General features: G+C 43.3%; 1 protein-coding gene across 2 annotated transcripts in view; it reads left to right on the forward strand.

Moving 5' to 3' along the window:
* Positions 1–26,199, forward strand: part of NPHP1 (nephrocystin 1) — a 523,503-nt gene that overhangs the window by 96,587 nt on the left and 400,717 nt on the right. For both annotated transcript variants that reach the window (XM_069234711.1, XM_069234712.1), the window contains exon 4: positions 12,940–13,064. In XM_069234711.1, coding sequence (XP_069090812.1) covers positions 12,940–13,064 — 125 coding nt within the window. The remainder of the gene's footprint in view (positions 1–12,939; positions 13,065–26,199) is intronic.

Consider the following 26,199-nt stretch of genomic DNA (forward strand, 5'->3'; position numbering starts at 1 on the left):
TCCTCCTGAACACCCTTTTGAAGTTATACAGATGGACTATATACAAATGGAAAGGTGCAGAGGACAGAAGTATGTACTCGTAGTAGTATGTACATTAACACGATGGACCGAAGCTTATCCTGTACCTGACTATACTCCCAGCACTACAGCTAAACAATTGATTAAGGAGTATTTCCCTAGGTTCGGTCTGCCCAGAGTTATATATTCTGATAATGGTCAACCATTCTCGTCTGAATTAATGAAAAAGATATGGCTCCTGTTGGGATACCAGTGGAAATTTCACTGTGTGCGTCATCCACAGGCAGCAGGCCTGGTTGAGCGACATAACCAGACTTTAAAAAACAAGATGGCAAAGATATGTGCGGAAAAGGGAGTTGATTGGATTACTGCCTTACCAGTAGCTCTGTTTTACATGCGTATGATTCCTCATTCCAGAATGGGGCTCGCGCCGTACGAGATAGTTTTTGATAGGCCTCCTAATATATGGGGAATACCACGTGCGAAAGCTATAACAGATATTGAAATACCTGTACTGACTGATTACCTGGCTTCCTTGATGTCTGCACTTCAATCTTGTCATTCACAGGTTGCAGCCGCATTTCCTGATAATACTGAGCCCAAAGAGCACCAGATCAAACCAGGCGATTGGGTTTATATTCGTAATTTTGATCGAACAACACCTCTTGAGCCTCGATGGAAGGAACCGAAGCTCGTTCTACTGGTTACCAGGACAGCTGTAAAGGTCGAAGGTCGTAAGGGATGGCTCCATGCCAGTCACCTTAAGAAATATTTTCCCAAGGAAAAAAGTGGACAGACATCGCCACTTCAGACACAACAGAACGCAGAACAATTGACATTACCCACAGAAGAAAGTCTCCAGCACACTTATAGATCTAAACTCAGGTCATCTACTCGAGCCCAGGTCAATTAAGTCCAAACAAGCTCTACTTGTTGGTGAAACGGCAGGGGCTCTGAGAAGTATACCTGATAAAAATGACGACGGAGACAGTGAAGCAGAAGATGTTGAGAGACAAATACAGAAAGAAAATGTGTGCGAAAAGAATTTTTTGTATAATGATGTTAATGTTTTTTCTGGCAGCAGCAATGTGTTTAGGTTGGGTTTTACATTTAATTTTTCCATCTAGTCAATTCCCTATATTCTCACCCAACAGCACACAAGAACATACCTATTATGATCTTACACCTCATGAACGGGCCCACAGATTAGCTATGCAAAATAACTCCTTTGTACGGATGTTGCACTATACTCACCAGGTTGCCAATACTACTGATTGCTGGATATGCGGACAGATTCCCCCTCATCAGAATGACGGAGGGATGCCACTGGTACCTTTTCCATTTTCATATAATGGTACCTGTGAGGCTTGGTTTGCCTTAATAACAGCGTACAATACCTCCAATTCCGCATGCCCTGAAGGAGATGTTCGGATATGTAAGAATGGGTGGCCATGGGGAGATATGAATACCGTCCTTAATCAAGTCTGTTATCCTGACGATAATGGAATACCACAAGCTAAGGGGACTATATTAGAAAGTGAAGAGTATAAACAGGAGTATTGGTCTTCCAAATTAGTAAATACCAAGCCTAAAAAGAAAGGCGGACCAACCTCCATATCTGTTTCCAAAATGAAAGGACAGCTGTGTGTCTAGAAGACTGGTATAATCCAGGTAGGACACAGTGAATGTAATATTACTGTGAGTTTCGAGGACAAAGGCCAATCAACGTTTCCAGCGTCTAGACATACATATTTTGTCTGTGGAGAGATAGCCTATATACGTCTTCCCCTCGGATGGGGAGGAAGATGCTATATATCTTTCCTATTGCCTCCCGTTTTCCTTGCCCCGCCGATGTATCATAAGGATCGCCTACTCCCTAATGAGAGGCATAAGAGATATATAGATACTTCGGGGATAGACCAAACAGAGACTACCCTGGAACAGTATACAGACTTCAATAGAGGTTTCTTCTTTTTTATTGGACCAATTCAGAATAGTAAGCTTATCCGTAGGCTTACTCGAACAGTAGAAGCAGTTGTAAATCAGACTATAGCTGCTCTGGGAAATTTGACACAGGAACAATCCGCTATCAGAATGGTAGCGCTTCAAAATCGTCTTGTTCTTGATATCATACTAGCAGAGAGGGGCGGAGCATGTAAAATTATTGGGTCGAGCTGCTGTGTTTTCATACCTGATAATGCCCCCTCTGTCTATGAGGCTATTTCTAGATTGCACAAAATTGCGTCCAGCTTACACCAGGATCCTGGCAACTGAACCTGGTCAGGATGGTTTTGGGGACTAGTCTCCACATGGGGCTGGAAATTGATTTCTGCTATTGGCATAGCATTGTTTACATTAATGGGATGCTGCCTGTGCATCCAGTGTGGCCCGCCACTCTGTGGATTGTGTGCTACCATGTGCATTCCCAAACCACACATCCAGAAAAAAGAAAATGTTAAGATTATGCTCCAAGACCATATTGATGATCTTATGGCCATCGAGATAGAGGACAATGGTTGCACTCTGGTGCAAGGAGGGAATGTGGAAAAATAGTTTCTCACCCTTCGTGCAACCACTGTTCATTTGATATCAGGACAACCATATTGAATATGGCATCCATTTTGTGAGTGTTTTAAACACCCCGTCGCAGAGGAAATAGGCAGAAAAAGATGCAGCTTGAAAGCAGCTACATCGTGCAATATGCCTAAGGCTGAATACCAGACTGGCCACATACCTGTGGTTATGCCAATTTTGAGAAAAACTAATTTCCACGGAATAACCTGCAATTGGAACAAGGTCATACCTGCCATTTACTACACACTATTATACGCTTCAGCTGTTTGCACATTTTTGTTTGTAAGCAATCTCCCACTCCTCTCCCCTGAGGCATACAAAAGTTTTTATTAGTGGAAAATGATTGAACCTCTGCCATTTGTTTGCATGTAGTAGAAAAATGTATAAAAGCTCTATGCTGCGCGAAGTAAGACAGACTACTCCCTAACCCGCTTGGTGAAGGAGCTCTCCCTTAACTCGAGTTATTGAATAAATCCCGATTATTCTCTACATCTCGGACCCCGTCTCTTTCCTTTTTTTAAATTATTTATTTAACTTACAAGGCAAATTCAGAGGTATCTTAAATTATTTACCACATAAGTACCCACTGCTTTGGAGGGCAGACCTAGGGGAATTAGAGGAGCACTGGGGGGCCACAAGTAGGCACCAAACCCGCACCCTCAATGGCACTGGGGCCCAAGATGTTGGGTTTCCAATGCTGGTCTATGAGGGGACCAGATGCTGCAGGCGAGGTTCAGGGGGTCGGCTTGGACAAACCACAGGCTGGACAGGGAGGAGGGCCGCCTGCTGAACCTAGCTGCACTGGAGGTCGGGTTTTCCAAGGTCTGGGGGCTGCCTTTGCAGTGGTCTTTTAGGCTTCGGATATCTTGGTCGCGATCAGGTGGGTCCTCAGGATTCCCACTGCAGGCGTCATCGTGGAGGGGTGGTGAGGTCAACCCAGGTTGGGCACTTGCTCACAATCGCCTGGGGACTCTCTGGCTGGTTGGGCCACCTAGTCACCGGCTAAAGGTGTCGGGTGCAGGGTAGTCAGGACTCACGGATCCGGGGTGGCTCTGGAGTCCCTTGGTTGTTGATTCTTAGTGGACAGGGCCGCTGTCCTCATAAGTTCTCAGTCTTCTGTGGTGCAGGGCAGTCCTCTGGAGCTTGGCAGAGGTCGCTGGTCCCGCTGGATGCGCTGCTTTCTTTGTGCTGGTTCTCTGAAGCTGGATAAAGGCCAGTAGAGCTGGGGCCAAGTCAGTTTGTGTCATCCTTCTTCTCTGAGGGGGTTTCAGCTATGCAGTCCTTCTTCATGTGAGGTCGCCAGGAATCTGACGACTTGGGTTCAGGGGAGCACTTAAATCCTAGATTTAGGGGTGCTACAGGAATCAGAGGGCAGTAGACAATGGCTACTGTCCCTGAGGGTGGCTACACCCTTTTTGTGTCCCTTTGGGGAGGGGGACACAATCCTAACCCTATTGGTCCTTGTCCTCCATCTCAAGATGGAGGATTCTGCACAGAGGGGGTCACATCAGCTCTGGACACCTTAAGGGTGGTCCTAGCTGGGGTGGTCACTCCTCCCTGTTTTCCCTAATTTTCCTGCTGGACTTGCTGCCAAAAGTGGGGCTTTGTCCAGGGGGGCCAGAAGCTCCACTAGCTGGAGTGCCCTGGGGCACTGTAACCCGAGGCTTGAGCCTTTGAGACTCACTGGTAGGTGTTACAGTTCCTACAGGGGAAGGTGTGAAGCACCTCCACCCAGGACAGGCTTTCTTTCTGACCACATAGAGCACAAAGGCTCTCACCCCATGTGGTCAGAAACTTGTCTGAAAGTGGCAGGCTGGCACCGACTGGTCAGTCCTGCACTAGCGGTTTGACTAACATACAGGGGGCATCTCTAAGATGCCCTGTGGGTGCATTTTTCAATAAAACCCACACTGGCATCACTGTGGGTTTATTGTGCTGAGAAATCTGCTACCAAACTTCCCAGTATTCAGTTAAGCCAATATGGAGCTTTGGAGTCCGTAATGACAAACTCCCAGACCATATACTCAATATGGCTTCACTGCGTCTACAATGTTTAAGAATGGACTTAGACACTGTAGGGGGATATTGCTCATGCAACTATGGCCTCACCGGTGGTATAGTGCACCCTGCCTTAAGTCTGTATGGCCTGCCAGAGGGGTGAATTACCCATGCCACAGGCAGTGCTTTGTGGACATGGCATTCTGAGGGGGATGCCATGTCGACTTTGACTTTTTCTTCACACCAACACACAAGCTGCAAAGGTAGTGTGCAGGTGCTTGGTGAAGGGTCCCCCAGGGTGGCATAATATATGCTGCAGCCCTTGGGGACCTTCCTTGGCCAAGGGCCCTAGTTACCATGGGTACCTTTTACGAGGGACTTAACTGTGTGCCATGGGTGTGCCAATTGTAGAAACAAAGGTACAGATTTTGGGAAAGAAAACTGGTGCTGGGGCCTGGTTAACAGGATCCCAGGATACTTTCAATTAAAGCTGGCATCAATATCAGGCACAAAGTGGGGGGTAACCATGCCAACAGTGGCCCTTTCCTACACTAGGGTTCCAGGAGAGATACATGAAGTTGGAGTTTTACTACTACTGGGTTAATGATCTTTTCCATAGGGAAGGGTCCCACATATCTGGGTTGCAATTTATTGGGACTCTGTAATCTCAGGGTTTTTGTGGCAGGGAAACCTTATCTCCCCTCTTCTAAGCTGGTTGTTGTTGGCAGTGTTTATTAGCATTTTTCTCCATACTGGATTTGGCTTGCTGTAGTTAAATATTGTACACAGTCTTCTCTGGCATTTCCAGAAGGTATCACAACATTTTTAGGCAACATATGTGGATGGATGCCTGTTACATAATAGAAGGAGGATACCTCAGTGGCAGAATGCTGTGAGTTGTATGCAAATTAAGCAAATGGTAATTGGGATTCCCACCCTTTGGGAGTTGATGTTAAAAGATAATGCAGTGTCTGTTTCAGTACCTGATTTACCCCTTCCATCTGCCCATCGTTTTGTGGGTGATAAACAGATGAGGGTCAAGCGTTGATGTCCAAGAATGTGCAAAAACTGTGCAAAAAGCGGGAATTCCGGCCTTTTTCAGAAATAATGAGAGGAGGGAGGCTATGCAGCCGCATGATTTAGTGGACAACTTACACGGAGGGTGTCTTGGAATTGAGTATCTGTTTTAGGGGCACAAAGTGTGCCATCTTAGAAAAGAGGTCAACTACTACTGAAATAGTATTATAGCCATTGAAGTTGGGTAAATCAGAATTAAGTCCACACTGATGGTATGACAAGGATGTGGGGGTACTGGCAGGGTTCGTAAGAAAGCAGCAGGGGTAAAATGAGACACCTTGTTCTGTGAACAAATGGGGCAGGGATGAACATAATCATGCATATCCTTGGACAGTGTTGGCCAGTGTTGTCTTCATCGCTGACAGTTAAATTCTTGTGAATTCCAAGGTGTCCAGTGAGTGGGTTGTCATGACACCAAATCAATGCTTCTTGTCTTAATTCCTTTGTGGGAATTTATAGCTCCTGAAAGTTCTGACTTGAGTCTACCTAGATAACACATTGGCCTTAGTCTGTTGTGTGCCTGGACAATAGGGGATGATAAAATAGTTTTCACTGAAAAACAATAACCACCTTACTTGTCTAGGACTCAGTGCCTTTAATGACCATAGGAACTGAAGATTCTTATGATCAGTGTTTATAGTGAGGGTGTATTGCGCCCCTTGCAGATACTTCCTCCACTCCTGAAAACATAGTTTAATTGCCAATAATTCTCTTTCGGCAACTGTATAGTTCTATTCAGCTGACAACAATCTTTTGGAAAAGAAGGCAATTGGATACATGTGTCCTGTTGTGCTGTCGCGCTGTGACAGAATACCTCCTACAGCTACCTGAGAGATGTCTGCCTCTACAAAGTAAGGTAGTGTGGGGTCTGGATGTCAGAGTACAGGGTTAGTGGTCCTTAAGTGAGTTAAATGTATCATTGGCTTCCTGGGACCACACAAGAGGCTCCTTTTTTCATAGAAGTCTTGTAATTGGGCTTACAATGTCAGCAAAATGGGTGATAAATTGTGTATAAAAGTTTGAAAAGCCCATGAAAATTTGTATTTCTTCCATTGTGGTTGGTGCTGGCCAGTCTAATATTGGCTGAACTATTTTCCTATCCAAAGTTACACCTTCCATGGATAAGATGTATTAGAGGAACTCAACAGACTGAGTATGGGATGTACATTTTTCCACGTTGACAAAAAGGCATGTTCTCGCAGTCTTTGTAGGACCTTCCTGACATGATCTTTGTGTTCTGTCATGTTTTTTTAACAAATAAGGATGTGGCCCAGGTATACTACCACCCAAACGTCCAGTAGATCTTGCAGACCCTCGTTTATAAAGTACTGAAACAATGCAGGGACATTACATAACCCAAATGGACTGTGCATTCAAATAATCCAAACTTAGTTTGGAAGGCCTTTTTTCACTGATTGCCTTCTTTTACACGAATGAGATGGTATACAACACACAGATCTAATTTAGTGTACACAGTGGTCTTCCAAACCTGATCCAGCAAGATTGGGATTAGAGGCAATGGATATCTGTTTTTTTTACAGTAACTTTATTTATCGCCCTACAGTTAGTGCATGCCCGTAACTCGCCATTCTTCTTTGGGACGAAGAAGAGCGACAAAGATGCAGGAGAGGTAAAATGACGGATGAATCTCAGGGCTAGCAACTCATGTAGGTATTTTTTAACAGTTTTGTCTTGGGTTCAGAGAGAGTATAGGCACAACTGCTGGGGAATGCTGTGCCCAGAATTAAGTCAATGAGGCATTCATATTCTCTTTGGAGAGGTAATTGCCTAGCTTTTTGTTCATCAAAGACATTTTGAAAATGCTGATATTCTACAGGAAATTGCATCATAAATTCTGATTTTATGGTTGCACATGTCAAAAGGAGATAAGACTTCCTGTGGTTCTTAATAACAATGGGTTTGACAATAGTGGGAACTCACAGTGACAACGCAGAGAGACCAATCAATGAAAGGATTGTGAAGTTAAAACCAAGGAAACCCTAATATTATGCCAGATGTGGGTGTATCAGTGAGTACAAAGGCCAAGGTCTCTGTATGTCCAATCTCACATAATAGAGATATCAGGGTTGTTTCATATGTGATAATCCCAGAAGACAGCTCAGAGCCATCCACAGCTCTAACAGGTTCAGGTTTGTGTCTCATATAGTGTTGTTTACATAACCAACTAGCCAAGGCTAGGTCTAAGAAGTTTCCAGTAGCCCCAGAATCTAATAGTATAGTTAGTACCTTTTGCTGTTAGGGTGAAAGTATTAGGGTGACCAGAATTGTAAAAAGTGAAGTGTTTGCCAAGTATTAGGGGTCTTTTCTAGGACCACACCGACTGGTTGACCCTTGTGTCGGCCGAGCTCTCTACTTTTCCAGCATAAATCGGACATCATAGCAACATTCTTTGAAATCCCTTCTGGTTTGAGAGTGCGCTCACAAGCAAAATGGTGTGCTTTACAACTTTACAAACCTAGATTTAACTTTTTTCTTCAGTCTTTTTACTCGCCAGTCAGAAGACCGTGCAGCCCCCTTTCTGCATAGGTTCTGCAATTTTCTGATTCTTGGACTCTGTCGCTTTTCGCTCAGGATGTACTACTAACATTTAGGTTCCCCCAAGGATATTCTCCCTTGCCTTCCATTAACCTGTGATCTAACCGAACAAATAAATCAATGAAGTCTGAGCAATCTAATGGGGGGTCGACAGTGTGCCCCAAAGAAGCTTTTAAATCATCTCTTAGTCTTCTATAAAAGAGGGAGTTTTTTTTTCTTCTGGCCACTGGGTTTCTGCAGCGAACCACACAACAAGATGATGGACAGAGTGCTGAAACTTTTCAAACACTCACCTCCAGTCACAGAGCTGGATTAAATCCATTGTACAGTTGTTCACCATGCCACCCCAGTTTGGACTCAGCCATATGCAGATCAGTCACGACAAGGAATGATACCCTGAAACCAGTCGCTTGATGCTTGTTTCCGGTCCAGGGAGGACCTGGCCTGGCAGTTTGAGCTGGACTATTCCCATAAGGACCAGTGTCACGGCTGATTTATATACCGCTGGGTCTGAACTGGGGTGGCATGGTTAGCAAAAGAACAATGGATTTAACCTAGATTTGCAACTGGGGATGAGTGTTTGTTTGAAAAGTTTCAGCCTCCTTCTGTCATCTTTTTGTGTTGCTTAAGCTGTGATGAACCTTCTAATTTGTTTGTCCATACACAGCAAAAGGGACTGTCTTTAAATTCCCCAGCTGCTTAAAGTGATTGTTTTCCGAGAGAGTTAAGTAGCAAGAGATATGTATGAAAGAAAGAAAAAAACATGTCGGGATCAGATCAATAGGACGCCTAATAATGCTATAAACAGCTGATAACACTACTAAATATGAGGCATCCATTGCCTATCTCTCATGAGCTCTTGTAGCTAACAGGAAGTCATTTGACTTGACTATATGCATATTTTGTCTGCAGTGGTCTGACAGTCAGCGGCGGATCCTCCGCTAAGGCGGAGGAGCGTCACCCAACTACATTAAGTAAAAGGAAAAATAATATGATAATAACAAAACGTTATTATCATTTTATTTTTCATTGCCAGCTAGGTAAAGGAGGGCTGGAGGAGGAGGGGTATGTGCACCATAAGAGTGCGTGTCTGTTTGGCTGGCTATCTTGTGCCGGCCAAACAGACATGCACACTTTGCATTTCTCCACCCAGCTGTAATGCACAGCTGTGAGGTTAAAGTGCACAGGATCCCACTCCCTGCGTGAGGGCCGAATGAGGCAGCTCACACCAATCACACCTGGTGACAGCAGCATCATGATTGGCTGATGGAGTCTGGAGCCTGTGTGCTGCTGAAGGGCAGAGGATACATGAAAGCGTCTCCCAAAGAAGAAGGTAAGTGGATTTTTTTTTTTAACTACATCCCTCAGGCCCTTTCACCCCCGTTCAGTGGCAGCCGCCACTGCTGGCAGTCCTCATTTATTGAGCATTTAGGTGTCAGGCAAAGGAAAATCTTTTCAGAGGCAGTTTCCAAGAGCAGCATGTTTGGATAATGAGCTGATCTGGTTCTGAACAGACTGGACCCCACTTTTGTTGTGCCTCAGGTGACTCACAAAGGGCATTTCATGTTGTACAACTGGTAGGGCAGCTAGAAATTCATTCTTTGCTGACTCTAGTTTTCAGTGTTTTTACTTCTAACCAGTAATTTCATTTCTCTAATTGTAATTATTTTTCTATTCCTTGTGTCCTGATGTGCGTCCACACTCTGACCTTCTGCTGCCTACTTAAAGGAAATGTTTACCTCCCCTTCCCCCCACCAGTTGTGCACAGAAATGATCACCTTAACCCAGAATCCTTCTAAGTCTATTATCAAAGCAGTTCAATTGACCATGCTCAAAGATCGACACACAGTAAGGAGGCTACCTGTGTTGTAAGGCCTAGAACAAGGGAAAATAATCAGGGTAATCAAGTTAGTGGTAAGTAATCTAAGCATTATTTCCTTATCACTTTTATCTTCGGGCCCATACGTCATGAGGATCTACCTAAGCAGAAATGACCAGCATGAACTGCCCACAATAGTATCTAACTATATAGTGTAACGTTCTGACACAAAAGAGGAAACGGCAAACCCAGAAAGTGAGCACTGCCTCACGCGCCAACACCTTAGCGAGCCAACAAGCAAAAGAAAACAATAATGCACGCTGAGGAGCAGGCCACTGATAAATGAGATGCCTGCAAGAAACAACCCTCAAGAGCCAAAGGAACTAAAGGCAACCTACAGAGAAGAAACACATCCTGCAAAACCAGTGATGTAGGTAATTAACACCAGAAAGCATTATAAGGAAGACCAGGGACGCAGAGTAGTCACACCAACCCAAGGCAAAAATATGAGTACAGAGGAAAGACTAAAACGAGAAGATCAGGGACGGGACAGAAACGACAGATGGGAAACCCAAAAGCAGGTCAAACATGAGAGCAACACCCTAAAACACTAAAATCTAAGCACCATGGGGGGCTGAAAGAGGGCCATAGAAAGCTTACACACTGAATCCAAAACATAGTAACAAAAGTTTATCACCTCCAACCTAGGTACCAACTGCAAACCAGAGGGGAAATAACTGGACTCGGGATCACACTTGCCCCATCAGAGTAGCAGAATGGTGCCAATACCACTTGTAGAGAATCCCTGGCTCAGGGTGTTGGGCATTTCAAGGGTAAAAACAAGAAAGTTCCATGGAAAACACCATGAAGCAGCTACTCAAGCGAGCACAGTTGAGGGCAGGCAGCTGAAGCAGTAGCAGTAGGAAGGGCATGACTAGCACAGAAGGCACCATCATCACAACTTATCACACTGCAGGAGCAATGGTAGACTCATAAAGGACTTTATGCCGGAATCCAGGAGCAATCCATGGCCAGTCCCAAACACACCAGAGGTCTGAGGAGCCCGGAGGGGCATAAAGAAAGCATTCCAGGCCAGACCACAGCATGAGAAAACACCCAAAGGCAAACAGTAATAAAAGAAGTGGAGGGCATAGTTAGGGGGAGAATCAAGAGACCGCAAGAGGGCTCAGAGGACCAGATACACAAAGCCCCAAATCCAGCATTGCTCAAGGACACAACACAAAGGAGGCTCAAGCATCTTACATGGAATGGTTAGTACCCACTCCCAAAATCAGGAAAACAGAGCCTCAGGCCTGCAGGCAGCAAGAAAGGCTACCAGGCATGAACCCCACAGCACAGACCCAGATAGCCCCCAGCAAGCGATACTTGGGGCCAAATGCTGGAAATACCCCAGAGCAAAAAACAGCTAAGGGGGACACAGAGTCAGCATGTTCATTAGGAAGAGTGGTTTTCTCCCATAAAAAGTGTTAACACCTCTAAAGAAGCCCCGGGTGCAATATGTAACACATGGTCAGTCCACCAACAGCCATCATGCTTAAACAAATAAGAGGGGTAGTAAGACCCATTTAAATACATGCCACCTTACCAAAATAGCCACACAACAAACTGGTAAGATAACACGACCTGTATTGCCTGAGGAGCCAGAAACCTACACAAACATAAAGGAAAAGCTTAGAGGGGCATCTATAAACATAGGGCAGCAACCACAGGCCCCAAGTTCCACAGGGAGGAAATCACACTGAAAGGAGGTCAACGTGTCCCAATAAAACATAAACAAAAAAGGCCAGATTTGTCATCCAGGAAACAATTTAGCAGGAGCAAGGAAAAAAATGCCTAAACGGTCACAAAAGGGAAGATCGAATTCCTGTTAGAGACCAGAAGCACATGCAAATTTTCTCTCAAGTGAGTCCGACAAAACCAGAGGATTATGGGTCGAGGTGGTCCTTAAAGGAACACCCGGAGGGGGGATGTTAAATATTTGTGTTTTACGTTGGCAGCGATGTACCTCTCCAAGGTGTGGACATGCCTCATGATGAAAAGACTGGCACAAAGAACTACTGAGGAGGTAATGGTCCCAGGCACCAAATTGCTTAAAAACCAATACAGTCCATAAATACAAAAACAGAATTACAACACACACCTCCGGGAATTTATATCGCTGAGTGGAAAAACTGACCCTGGGTCAGATCAGACATTTTTGTATTTTATGTCATTGTTGGTAGGTAAACAACCTTTTACAATATATTATGATGTTTCTTAATGTGTGAGAAGAATGTGTGTGTACATTTGTTTTATGCCATTTTATTGTGGTGATGTATTATTGTAATGTGATGTGATAGACTGTTGTTGTTGTGTTGCATTCTGTTTTTACTCCTTTGTTGTTTTGTGCCCAATTATGTTTTTATTGCGTTTTTGTTACTTTATATATGATATTGTATTATGTTCCGTTCTTTGCTTTCAAGGTTTCAGCAAATGCAACTACATTCCCAGCCACAGGCAGCACATGCCCTGAAAGTTCCTGTGACAAGCAACCATTTACCATTGTCTTTAGTTATAAAATAGCATGCCCAAACAAAATCACTAGGCTCCCACAACAAATGGCTTATTAGACATTGAGTTTATCAAATGATGATACTGTAGAGCCACAGAGCCTCCAAAACTCCCTGAAAGATTTCCATTTGATTGATCGTCACAGGTGACCGGTGGAGGCTTATAAAAGTGACCTCTGAACACAGCTTCCCCCCCAATGAAGGGATGTCAGGTTCCAGGCTATATGCTTAACTTTTATGGTATCAGACGCATCAGTCAGTGAAAATGCAAGTCAGATGTTTCAGAAGCTTCAAAATGGAAAATATGATAGATTTTTCTTTTTTCAGAGCGATGAACCTGCACCGGTGGGAAATTATGATCAAAGAAAACAAGATGAAGAGAAACGTTTATCAAAACTGTCCTTGGAGCTTCAGAACCTTGCAGTAGCACTAGGAGAGATGAATATGGGCACGTAAGTAGGGAGTAGGATGAATAGATTGTGTGTTCAATAGTGCACTGTGGTAGAGACAGTCTCCTCCTTTTCAAGGTGCAACTTTATAATAAGCTGACCTTCATCATGCAAGTTTGTATAAGATAGACAAGTCCGATAGCTTAGTGGAATAATACATCTGCTGTAGCAGTTGCGTTTGACCTCCAGGTCACAGGCTCAAGTCTCAGTGGGTCCACTCAAGACTTTTATGCTTCTGAGGTCGATAAAAAGAGAACCACTGAGTAGGGTAATGTAGTAACCTAAGAAAGTTAGAACTTATATGGAGTGGTTACTAGGGACATAGAATGTTGTGATTAAGTCTGTGGCTGGAGGTTGGCATAGTAGATAGTCTCTGATTGTTGGGGTCCGTTGGACATAACCTTTAGTAAAATCTTTGGATCAACATACAGTGATGCCTTCCTGCAACCCTACACTGGCGATGAACAGAAAACCCTAGACCAAGTACCTCAACATCTTTATTTTCTCATTTAATCTCATCTATGCGCCAACTGTCCCTGGGTCTGACTTGTGTGATAAAGACATAGTTACTCGCTTCAGCCAGTATTTTCGAGCATCGACCCACTGGTATTCAATAGTCAGATCCGGTTCTTCATTTAATTAAATTTTTCAAAACGTAATCTTTAACCCGTCGTGGTGGACAAGTTGTGCATTCATAGCCATCTTTGTGCACTCTTATTGTGTGCGTGATCTGCTGGCAGTGGTGTGCAGTCCTCGAGCCCACGCAGTTCGCAGAACTTTGGTGTTGCGTTTAGCTTTGTGATGTCCTGCACTCATGCAACTGTGTCTTGAGAACCAGCCTGCGATCTCATCTCGTGGCCCATGCAATTCTTGCTAAAGCCACGTCTCCATTCAATGTCAACTTGACACTTTGAACTTTGCGTAGCACATCATGTGATTGTGCCCCGTTGGCCATTTTGGATCGGGCACAGGAATCAATTTACAGATTTTCTCATTGTTATTCTGTGGTTGTTGATGCAACAGAATTTTGTTGCATTCTTTGAGTTACATTTATGGATTCTTGCATTCTCAAGTTTGGCAACCAACATTACAGAATTTTCACCTGCTTGATACATCATTAAAAAAAGGTATAAGGAAGTGATAGTTTTAGAATGCATCTCAGTAGTAATTTTTTCCCACATACTAAAGGTTATTGGGTATCACTCTGGATAGCAGAGTTCGTTCTAGGAGAGGAAGGCTTGGGTATTAATACTGAATACCAGTGTTTGTTCTCTTGTGTTTTTTTAAGTATTGGTAACTTATTTGTCTTTTGTTTGTTTTATTCACGCTTTTTTGTCAATATGCAAAATGTTACAGCACTGCCGTTTTTTCAGTCTTTGCCTGCTCACCCTCCAACACAAGTGCAGAATTTGAAAAAAGCTTATAATCACTTTCGAAGAATCTGCTGTACTTCTATTGGTGCTGAATTGAAAATCTCTTTATTAACGCATTGCTCGGGTCCTGAAGTTCAAGATGTATTTGGTAATTTTCCTGATATTTCTCCAGATGTAGCATCTAATCTCAATAAGTTTGAGATTTGTTTGTAGAAGTTAGATTTACACTATCTTCCCAAACTAGGCACTGTATTAGAATGATATCACTTTGGTAGAAGATTGCGAAGATCTGGGGAGTCTGTTGAACAATATGTTACAGAAGTAAGAAAATGTAACCTCAGTGATTTTGGGTCATCTCCTAAAGATAGCTTATGAGATCAGTTTATATTTGTGTGTGCCTTAGAAGAAGTGAGATAATCTATTTGGCAAAAAGATGATCCTTCATTGAAGGGAGTTATTACAATGGCAAAAACATATAAATATTCGAAAGCATGTGTGGATGTTATCTGCAAAGACAGTACTCTGTATGAAAAAGGGGACAGCAAAAAGGTACAGGTTGTTAAAAGCAAAACCATTGTGAAACAAAAATCTAAAATTCTGAAGAAATTTCAAGGGAACCTTTTTAGATGTGGGAATGCAAGTCAAATGGCAAATTTGAAAGAGTGCCCAAGGTGGAGAGCAGTTTGTAATATTTGTGGAAGCAGAGGTCACTTCACTAATTGTATTGTTCTGATCGTGATAAGAAAAAGATGAGACCTGTTGATAAACCTTATGATGATGATGATGATGATGATGATGAGTGTAAAAAACTTAATTTTATATGTAATTGAGAGTGGTAATAAAGGGCATTTGAGGTTGTATGAGTTAATGGCCTAGCTGGTAAAATGTTATTTGACTCAGGTGCAAAGATAACTTTAGTTCCCAAAAATTGTTTGAGGAAACATTTGGTAAGAATCTTAAGTTGTACAAACCAGACATTAAGCCAAAGGCTTATGGTGGTAGACCAATCGACGTTTTAGGTTACTTTTGGGGTACAATGGAATTTGGCTGTAACATTGTCTCGTAAAAATTTATATTTTTATTAAAGGTGATTCAATAATAAGTTGGTGTCACCAGAGGCATTTATCTGTTTATCTTGAGTGCAATAAGAGTGCTGCGAGACTGAAAGAAAGAGTTGATGGTGCCTAAGTTACAGTTCAAATTTGTATTATGAAGAAGAATTCCCTAAGGTTTTTAGGAAGCGACTAAGTTGTTTGATGAACTATCTTCATTTTATTAAACTTAACCAGGCTCACACCCCAAAGTGGGAAAAGTAAGAAATGTTCCAATAATGGTAAGAGAGGCCATGAGTCGGGAGGTACACAATCTGAAAGAAAGTGGAATAATTCAGGAAGCAGATGTAACTGAATAAGTTGCTCTAGTAGTGATGGCTCACAAGGCCAGTGGTGAGGCGAGATTGTGCATCGACCTCTGAGAGCTTACTTCGTGTGTAGTGGTGGATCGCTATCCCCTGCACAACATTACCGAAATGCTGTGTTCATTGGGTGCAGATAAACATTTTTCATTTGATGTCTGCACCCTCAGTCTCAGGAGTTAAAATAGTTCATAACACCATTTAGAACTTACACATTTCTTAAAATGCCATTTGTGTTTTTTTAGCTTTGCCTGTTTTTCATGAGAATGTTTTGAAAGAAAATAATGGGGTTAAGATTTACCAGAATTATGCTCTAGTCTATGGGAAGAGCCTGGAGAGAACATGATATGAAATTGCATGAAGTACTGGAAAGGTTGAAGGTGAGTGGCCTTACCCAGAAACCAGGAAAGTATAGATTTATGTTCCTGAAGTATACTATCTCACACACGAGATTGCAGAGAAAGGTATACAGCCTAGAGAGGAACTTGCCAATACTATTAAGAGCATGTTGAGTCCTGAGAATTAGGATGAATTGTAAAAGTTTTTGGGCATAGCAGAATAATACAGTAAAATCTTTCTGTGGCATGCTGAAAAAAGCAAGAGTTTGAAGGATTTGTTAAACAAGGGCAAAAATGTATCTGGTGCCAGAAGTGTTGTGGCGAGTTTAAAAACATTATAGAGTTCTTTGACAGAGCCTCTAATTTAACTAGTATTGGACCGGCAGTGATATCATCTATATGACTGATGCTAGTTCAAAGAAACAAGATGTAGGTGTTCTGCAAAAATCAGGAGGACAAGGGAAAAAACATTCTATTTATATCATGTGGTATGAGGGGGTCGAAGTCAAATATTCCGTCATAGAGCAGAAAGCCTTGCTGGTATATTTGGCTGAAGAAAAATTAAAGACATTTTTATGGTGTAATAATTTTGAAATTGAGTGATCGCAGACCTCTAAAATAGATTTTTACCAGGGATGCTATTACATTTCATATGAGGTAGTATTGGTAAGCTGGTCACTACACTCGAATAATTTGATTTTCTTTTGTCATAGGTCCAAGAAGCAAGTAATTTTGTGGCAGATTGTTTTTCTAGGTTGTGTAATGTTGAATTAAAAAATGAACAATGGGTCAGTGAATTGTTTGAGAAGGGTACCTTTGAAGAAGAGGTGAATGGATGCATGGTCACTGGTGGGATCATTCAGGAGGAAGAATAGAGAATTGAACCTGAGAATGACCAAACCTTGCAAAAGGTAATTGGAAGGATAAATGGATATTGGAAAACCAAAAAAGACTGTGATTAAGGGATCAAGTGTTATTGGAATGTGAAGGATAAACTTTCCATTATAGATGAGTTAGTTATGTGAGGGAGTGAGCTGGTGCCACCATGCGAGTTGAGGAAAAAAAATAATTTATGATGCCCATGAGAGTCATGTCATATCAAACACCAAGGAGAGGGTCAAAAAAGTTTATTGGTGGCTGTGGATGGATCTGAAGATTGAGAGAGTAGTAAAGGATTGTTTTGAATGTGTCAGTAGTGACAAAGTTTTGAAATGTAGAACCCAACACATGGTTTTACGTGTGCTGCATCCGGAGTGTGGGTTGATATTGCAATAGATACCATTGTTGATAATATCAATGCAATATTTGCAGGAAAATCTTTGATGAAATAACTGTGCAGGGGACGCAAGTTAAAGTTACCTTAGGGCACAAGCTGTAGTTACTTGAGATAATTTTAACTGTAACAGGTGCATTTCTATGGTTTTGTACGTTTAAAATGTGAGTCTAACTATAATGTCCCTGTAACCTTTGCTTTTTTCAGTGAATATAGATATATTTATATACAACTGTAAGTAATATACACATTTGTTCAGCAGACCTAAACAGTATGTTTATATATTTTAGGAAAACATAGTTAAGATACATATTTGTACAAAGAAATACACATATCTAGCTATATACATACAATCAAATTGTAAATGTTTGCATACATAGGGATATGCAGTACATTGCTGTAGGAAAGAGACAACCCCTGAGTAGTCTTCTGAAGATAAGATAGTTATCTGTGGATATTATATTTGGGGCTAATATATTCCTTAGTTTGGCCGCTTGAACAGAGAAAGATGTACCACCTATTGTCTTTTTTTGTATGGTGGGGTTTTGTTGCATGGTGCCAATTTTGAGCGGAGGTTCCTTAGTTGAATGTCTTTGGTAATTTTATTTCTGATGAAAAGCGGTCCTTTTCCATGTATTGCTTGGTGGGTAATACAAAGCAGCTTGAAGGTGGATATTATGGCAACCGGTAACCAATGTAGGGCCCTCCATGGAGGGGGGGATGTGGGCTTGTGGCTTTACATGTACAAGTAGTCTGGCAGTAGAGCTCTGAATCTGTTGTAGTCTTTTCATAGTAGATAGAGATGATCCACATTATGTTCTAGTAGTTTTTTATAACAAGCAGTGATGACAGACTATTATGGTGTGGGCACTTTAAAAGACAATTTTGACGGTTGAACTCTATGGTCCTGTCAAAAGGCATAATGCTGAAAAGCATTGACTGCCTTTTTTTTGCACTGATGGTGAAATAATAAAGAGACTAAGGAATATAATTGAAATACCTGTGACTGTGGTGCTGCTTTTTCCCCTACCGAGAAGAGAGAACGGGAAACTGTATGTAGATTGTATGCAGCAGCTGAACGAAGAGTGCTCCTGGAGGACGAGGCAAGACAGCAATGGAGCAGCAAGCAGTTCCAGGTGAATGTGAAAATTGCCAACACCTCTGCCCCTACCCCGACCACAAATGTCCACAGAAGACACCCTGGGTAAGCGGAGAGTGCTAGCGGGGTCCTGAAATACGCGTGTGGGTTACGAGCACTGTGTCTCGGCACTTCAGAGGTAGCGTTCGGAGGGAAGCTCTCCCCTGTCCCCCCAGCCCAAGGTAATCTGCGGTGTTTTGAACCACAGTCGGAGAGTACAAGCAAGGATCATGGGAGATCCATGCAATCTTGCACTCTTGTGGCACCAGTTAACGTGGGGGCATTTTTTGCAGTGACCCAACTGCAGAGCTAAGCACTTGGGGGTAAGAGTCATCGGGTAGCAGTACTGAAATAATACCGAAAAAACTGCAATATGTTTCTGACAGTGCAGAATAAGAACCTTGGAGTTCCTAAGAATTAATGTGGAGGACAGAAGAATGCCGAGGGCCCAGAGGGCCAGTGAACTTTTGAGTGATGACAAGATAACAACTGAAAACACAGCAGACAAGCAGACTGAGGAGTAGAAGAGAACTCCCAATATACTCATTAAGTATTTGGAACATGCACGTGTAACAGAAGTAAATAAATGGTGAGAGAGGTCTACCCTTCAGAAATATATTGAACATAGAAGAGTACCACGGGCCTTGATAATTCTGATAATGTCCCCTTTGAATGACCTGGATGGAGATTTAATAAGATGCTGGCTAAATGAAACAAATTAGTGTTCCTTTAAATTAGTGCATGCACTCATTATAAATGCAGAGCATAAACTAGAGAAAATAGCCGCCAAGATCAAGGAACTGGAGCAGGAACTAGAGAAGCTTACTGTTAATGAGGAATTTAAAGCAGCACTAGAATTAATGTAAAAGAAAATTAGCACATATGAAGCAGAAGTGGAAAAAAGAAAAGTCAGAAAATTCAACAGAGCCTGAATAGATAATGCCACTTTGCAAGAAAATATGACCTCTTAAGAAATAAAGCTACAATAAACAAAGTCACTGAAAACAAGGAAACATTAGAAACTGTTGACAGTTCTGAAATAAGCCCTGCAGATTAGGACCCCACCACCATAATTTTGAACTTGTTCCGGGGCGATGTGGCTAATATATGAGTTTGAGGCATAGAGGACGAGAAGCAACCCCTGGGAGGGACAGAGGCAGAGGAAATCAAAACACAGAGGAGCAGGGGAAGATGGAAGATCAAAACCAGAAGGCAAAAAGAAAAAGTGAAGCTAAGAAAGAACTTGATGAAGGAGAATCTAGTCATCAACCTCTCTTCCAAGACCCTCAACAAAGATCAGATGAGGGTACTAAATAAAGGGCTTTCATTTTGCCCAGACTCAGAACTTCATTTGTCAAACCTACTGATTGACTTGTATAAATTCTCTCACAAGCTCAAATAAAATAAACTTTTTTTAACACCCCCTGTGTCATATTGATAGAGCAATGGTCCAGAGGGAAGTATCAGTAATTACTACGAAGGACCTACCAGGTTTAAAGACACTTGTGGCTTTGGACGAGGAATCGGAGAGAGTAGACTGCCAGGATCCCCCTCAGAAAATATCAGATGTTCAATTCTGCAAGGACATCGGGATTATAACACGGAATGGAGTAGTATCTCAAGCCTCAATCATAATGTTGCCCACAGTTGCCTGCCAGAAATAAGATCGATTTCTTCCAGGAGATGGTAATTGAAGGCATCAGTTGCCTGGCTTACAGGAATCAAGCAAGAGACACACAGAACCTAACTCGGGTGGAACGAGTTGCCATAACAAAACTAAGAGTGGACCAAGAAATAGTGATCAAACATCTGACAAAGGTGGTAATATTGTTGTTTAGGACAGATTAGAATACATGGCGGAAGCGGGAAGACAGCTCAAAAATAAAATAGCATTAGAGAAGCTGAAAGAAAATCCAACAAAGTCCATAACCTATAAATACCATTAGAACTTGTCAGAATGGATGGACCTCGACCTTATTGTCTTGAAGAATATAGGTGTCTGAAAATTGAGCATCCAATCACCCCCACCATTTACTTTCTACCCAAAGTGCATAAAAGTCTAAAATAAAAATACCCCTGGCCTTCCCATTGTAAGTTCCATTGGATCACTACTAGAGAGCATCTCAAAAGTCATAGATACTTTTCTCCTTTCAGTGTCTGACATCTCTACCCTCCTACTTGCGAGACTCCATGGATTTTCTGAACAAAATCCAAGGAATTCCTTGGAAAGAGGATTATCTTATGGCCGCAATAGATGCAACCTCACTTTACACTTCTGTTCGACATGAGGATGGCATTACAGTTTGTGAGAAAGTAGCCTCTTTCTAGCATGGTTACCCCCATGTTTGTGAGTGTTTGTCAATGTGTTTTTTTCTGTCTCAGTGGGATCCTGCTAGCCAGGACCCCAGTGCTCATAGTTTAAAACCTATTTGTCAGTGTGTTTTGCCTATGTCACTTCGATCCTGCTAGCCAGGACCCCAGTGCTCATAGTTTATGGCCTATGTGTGTTGTCAGTATGCTTGACTGTGCCACTGAAGTCCTTCTAACCAGAACTCCAGTGCTTATGCTCTCTCTACTTACCAAATTTGTCACTATAGTTTAGTGAATCCATAGTCCAACTCTGGCACACTGGACCCCCTTTATAAGTCCCTAGTGTATGGTACCTAAGTACCCAGGGCATTGGGGTTTCAGGAGATCCTTATGGGCTGCAGCATTTATTTTGCCACCCATAAGAAGCTCATACAAACCTTTTATCAGGCCTGCCACAGCAGCTTGAGTGAAATAGTGCACACACTATTTCACAACCTTTTTTTCACTCCCCTAGGTAACTTATAAGTCACCTATATATCTAACCTTCATTTACTGAAGGCTATGTGCAAAGGCACTGTGTGTGAGGTCACCCTTGCACTAGCAAAGGTGCCCCACGTTGTCCAGGGCCAAATCCCCGGACTTCGTGAGTGATGAGACACCATTATAAGCGTGCACCACATATATGTCAATACATATGTTGCTGCACAATGGTAGCTCAGAATATGGCCATGTGAGGTGTCTAAGATTGAGAAATGGTAACCCCAATCCAATTCTGGTATTGGGGTGCCATTCACATGCACCCTGGGGGCTCCACTAAGGACCCCCAGTACTGCCAAACCAGCTCTCTGAGGTTTCCACTGCAGCGCCAGCTGCTGCCACCTCACAGACAGGTTTCTGCCCTCCTGGGGATTGAGCAGCTCAATACCAGGATGGCAGAACAATGCATTTCCTTTAGGAGAGCGGTGTTGCACCCTTTCCCATTGGAAACAGGTGTTACAGGCATGGGAGGGGTAGCCTCCCAGAGCCTCTGGAAATGTTTTGAAGGGCACAAACGGTGCCCTCCTTGCATAATCCAGTCTACACCAGTTCAGGGACCCCCCAGTCCCTGCTCTGGCACGAAACTGGACAAAGGAAATGGGAGTGGCCACTCCCCTGTCCATCACCACCCCAGGGGTGGTGCCCAGTGCTCCTCGAGAAGGTCCCTGGTGTTTGCCATCTTGGATTCCAAGGTATGGGGACCCTCTGGAGACCTCTGAGTGGCCAGTGCCAGCAAGTGACGTCAGAGACCCCTCCTGATAGGTGCATACCTGGGTAGGTAGCCAATCCCCCTCTCAGGGCTATTTAGGGCCTCTCCTCTGGGTGTTTCCTCAGATTCGGTTTGCAAGATTCCTCCAGGACTCCTCTGCTTCAGCTTCTGACTGTTGGATCAACCGCAGACTGCTTCAGGAACAGCTGTAACTGCAACAAAGTATCCAGGACGACTCCTGTGACCTGCAACTTCAGATCCAGCCAGCATTTGCAACAGTTTTCAAGGTGTGCACGCTCCGAGGGCTGCCTGTCTTCACCCTGCACTAGAAGAACCAAAGGAATCTCCCGGGGAGTGAGAGTCACTTCCCTGCTTCTGCAGGCACCCTTCTGCGACGACAACCGGTTCTCTGGGACTCCTGTCCTGACGACGAGCGTGCTCCCTGGAACACAGATGGAGGACCAAAGTGACCCAGACTGTCCAAAGGTCAAGCTGTCCAAATTTGGTAGAGGTTAAGAGCTTGCCTCCCTGTGCTGAGACAGTACCCTTGTGCACCACGTCTTCTGCAGCTCCTTGGGCTTCTGTGCACTTCTTCCAAACGTTCTTCGTGCACAGCGTAGCCCAGGCCCCCAGCACTCAATCCTGCGACGCACAGCTCCCTGAGTTGTTCTCCGGCGGCATGGGACCCTCCAGTGTAGTGGTGCGATGACCGCACTTTGCAACTTCTTTTTCCCTGTGTTCTGGGACTCCCGTGGGTGCTGCCTGGTCTTCTGAGGGCTCTCTGAAGTGATGAGAGCCCCCTCTGTCTCCTCAGTCCGAGTTGAGACCCCCAGGACCCTCCTAGGTCCAGGCAGCTCCTTTTTTGCCGCAAACCGCGTACTTGCTTGAACCAAGGCTTGTTGGCGGAATCCAGTGACACAAACAGCCTGCATCCAACAACTCGATGTAGGACATCTCTTGCAGCAAGCAGGAAGCTGCAGCCATCTTCTTTGGTGCACTTTTGTACTTTTCTTCTGACCGGAGAATCTTTTTCTGAGTTGGCAAGGGCTCCTGTCGTTCCTGGACTCTTCTTTGACTTCTGGACTTGGTCTCCTCTCTCCACAGGTCTTCAGGTCCAGGAATCCATCGTTTGATGCTTGCGGTCTTGCTTGGTTCTTGCATAATCCTTCATCACAACTTGTAGTGTGTCCTGAGGAAACTTGCTGTACTTTACTCATGCTTTCCTGGGCTCTGGGGTGGGTTACTTTACTTACGTTTGGTGTTTTCCTACACTCCCAGTGCCCCACTACACACTACACTTGCCTAGGGGGGAATTCGACATTCGCATTCCACTATTTTAGTATATGGTTTGTGTTTCCCCGAGACCCATTGCAATCTATTGTATTTTCTACTGTTAGCACTATTCTATGACTGTTTACTTACCTGATTTTGGTTACTAGTGTATATATTGTGTATAAATCTACCTCCAGAAGGAGTATTGCCTCTAAGATATTTTTGGTCTTGTGTCACTAAAATAAAGTACCTTTATTTTTGGTAAAACTGAGTAATGTCTTTTATTGTGTATAAGTACTGTGTAACTATAGTGGTATTGCAGGAGCTTTGCATGTCTTCTAGTTCAGCCTAAGCTGCTCTGCTACAGCTACCTCTAGACAGCCAAAGCTGCGAGAACACTGCCTACATTTTACTAATAAGGGATAACTGGACCTGCTATAAGGTATAAGTACCTTAGGTACCCACTACAAACCAGGCCAGCCTCCTACACAGTTGTTAAGTACTTCCTGTGGACGAGAACAATTAGCTGTATGGAACATTCAAACATTGTCAGAGAAATGTTGCATTTTTGCCTAACCCATAATGTGTTCATGTTCAGTGGAAGTTATTAAATACAAAAGCAAGGCCAGGCTATGGGGACTTCTTTTGCTCCTACTTATGCTAACCTCTTGATGGGATTCTGATGAAGCAGAAACAGTCTGGATGGAAGGGAACCAACACACACTAGAACACGTAAAACTATGGACAAGGTTCATCGATGACCTCTTTATAATATGGGAGGGAGACATCAAAAGCATGGAACAGCTAATTTTGTCACTGAATACCTACAGTTTAAACGTCACTCATACCATCAGGCTAGAACAAATAACTTTCTTGGATAATGAAATATTTGTAAAAGACATGAAACTATGCACAAATATTAAAGGAAAGGCAGCATTATGCAACAGTATCCTGCATGCTAATAACAGCCACCCTGAAAACCTAAAGCGGAGCATCTCCTTTGGAAAAATGTTAAGGGCCAAGCGGAATCGTTCTGTACCCGAGGACTTTGAAGGACAAATACAGGAAATGCTAGTGAGATTCCTATCAAGAGGCTACTTAGTTGAAGTGCTCCAAAATGCCATGGAAAGAGCTAGGACCTGATTTAGAGATGATTATTGGAAGCCTGTGAAAATACCCACTGGAAGAGAATAATATCCGTTTCATCATGGATTTTAACTGCAGGCACAAGGAACTCAAACAAGTTTTCCAGAGAAATTGGAAAATATTGAAATTGGATGAAACTCTAAAGGCGATACTCACAGATCATCCAAGCATAACCTACAAAAAAGTTACATCATTAGGAGATCTACTGAAACAGAGCCATCTTCCATCAGAGAAACCAACCAACACAAGGAGGCTCAATCAACCTGTTTTTTGGAAATTTGCCAAGTGCAGGGCATGCGAGCATGGAATTATTAGAACCACTTACAGGCTGTACAATGGAAAATATAATAGAATTAAGGAACATGTCACTTGCAAAACAAACTTTGTGGCCTACGGTTTAGAGTGTCCTTGCAGCAAACACTATGTGGGAAGTACTATAAATGAAATGAAACTGAGGATTTTACAACACCTACCGGTCATAAAGAACTGAGACGTCCCATATCCTATAGCCAAACACTTTGGGAAGAGCATGAAGGGAACACCAAGGAGCTGAAATATTTTGAGTTCAAGCTCATCAGAATGGGAGATGGGGGATGTGATTCGAAGTTGGCACTAAGAAGAATGGAGTCTCGACTAATTATGTTGAGGGAACAGAAGCCCTCCAGGGCACAATTTGGATGCAGAATTGCATATACATTTATGATGTGCCTGTCGCCGAATGATAACAAACATAACCCCCATCTAATCAAATCTGAGGACGCATCTTCTGAAGAATTTGGGTTCTCTGTGTTATTAACGTGCACAGTATAACCAAAGAAACAATAACTAAAAATTAGATTGGAGTGAGGTAGCTCGGGGGTAGAGTGGAGTGGGATATACAGGGTTAGATTGGAGGGGAGTGGGGTAGTTTGGGGAAGAGTGGAGTGGAGTGCAGTGGATTGGGGTATAGTGGGGTATAGTGCAGTGGGCCAGATTTGAGTCAGGTAGATAGGAGTGGAGAGGAGTAGGATGATGTGGGGTAGATTGGGAACAGGGTAGATTGGAATGGGGTGGGGTAGACAGGAGTGGGGTGGAGTGTGGTAGATTGGGGTAGACTAGATAGAGTGGGCTAGATTTGGTGGGGCACATTAGAGTGGGGGTGTGGGGCGACTGTGGTAAACTGAATTGGGATAGGTGAAGGTGAAATGGGGTAGACTAGAGTGGAGTAGACTGAGTGGGGTAGATTGGAGTGGAGTGGGGTAGATTGGGAAAGAGTGGACTGCAGTGGATTAGAGTAGAGTGTAGGTGGGTAGTTTGTAGTGGTGTTGGGTAGATATAGTCAGAGAGAAGTAAATTAGGGTAAATGGAGTGGAGTGGGGTAGATTGAACTGGGGTAGATTGGGCCGATCATGGTAGGGTAGATTAGAATGAAGTGGGCTACATTGGAATGAGGTAGATTGGAGTGAGATAGATAGGAGTGGAGTAGGATAGAGTGATGTGGGGTAAAATGTAGTGAAGTAGACTGGAGTGGAGTAAATTGGAGAGATTGAAGTGGGGCAGATTGGATTGAGTAGAATGGAGTAGGGCAGTTTGGGTACCGTGAAATGAAGTGTGGTAGATTGGAGGAGTGGGTTAGATTGAGTGGGCTG

This window comes from Pleurodeles waltl, chromosome 5 (genome assembly GCF_031143425.1).
Source record: "Pleurodeles waltl isolate 20211129_DDA chromosome 5, aPleWal1.hap1.20221129, whole genome shotgun sequence".
In the NCBI taxonomy this organism is placed as follows: domain Eukaryota; kingdom Metazoa; phylum Chordata; class Amphibia; order Caudata; family Salamandridae; genus Pleurodeles; species Pleurodeles waltl.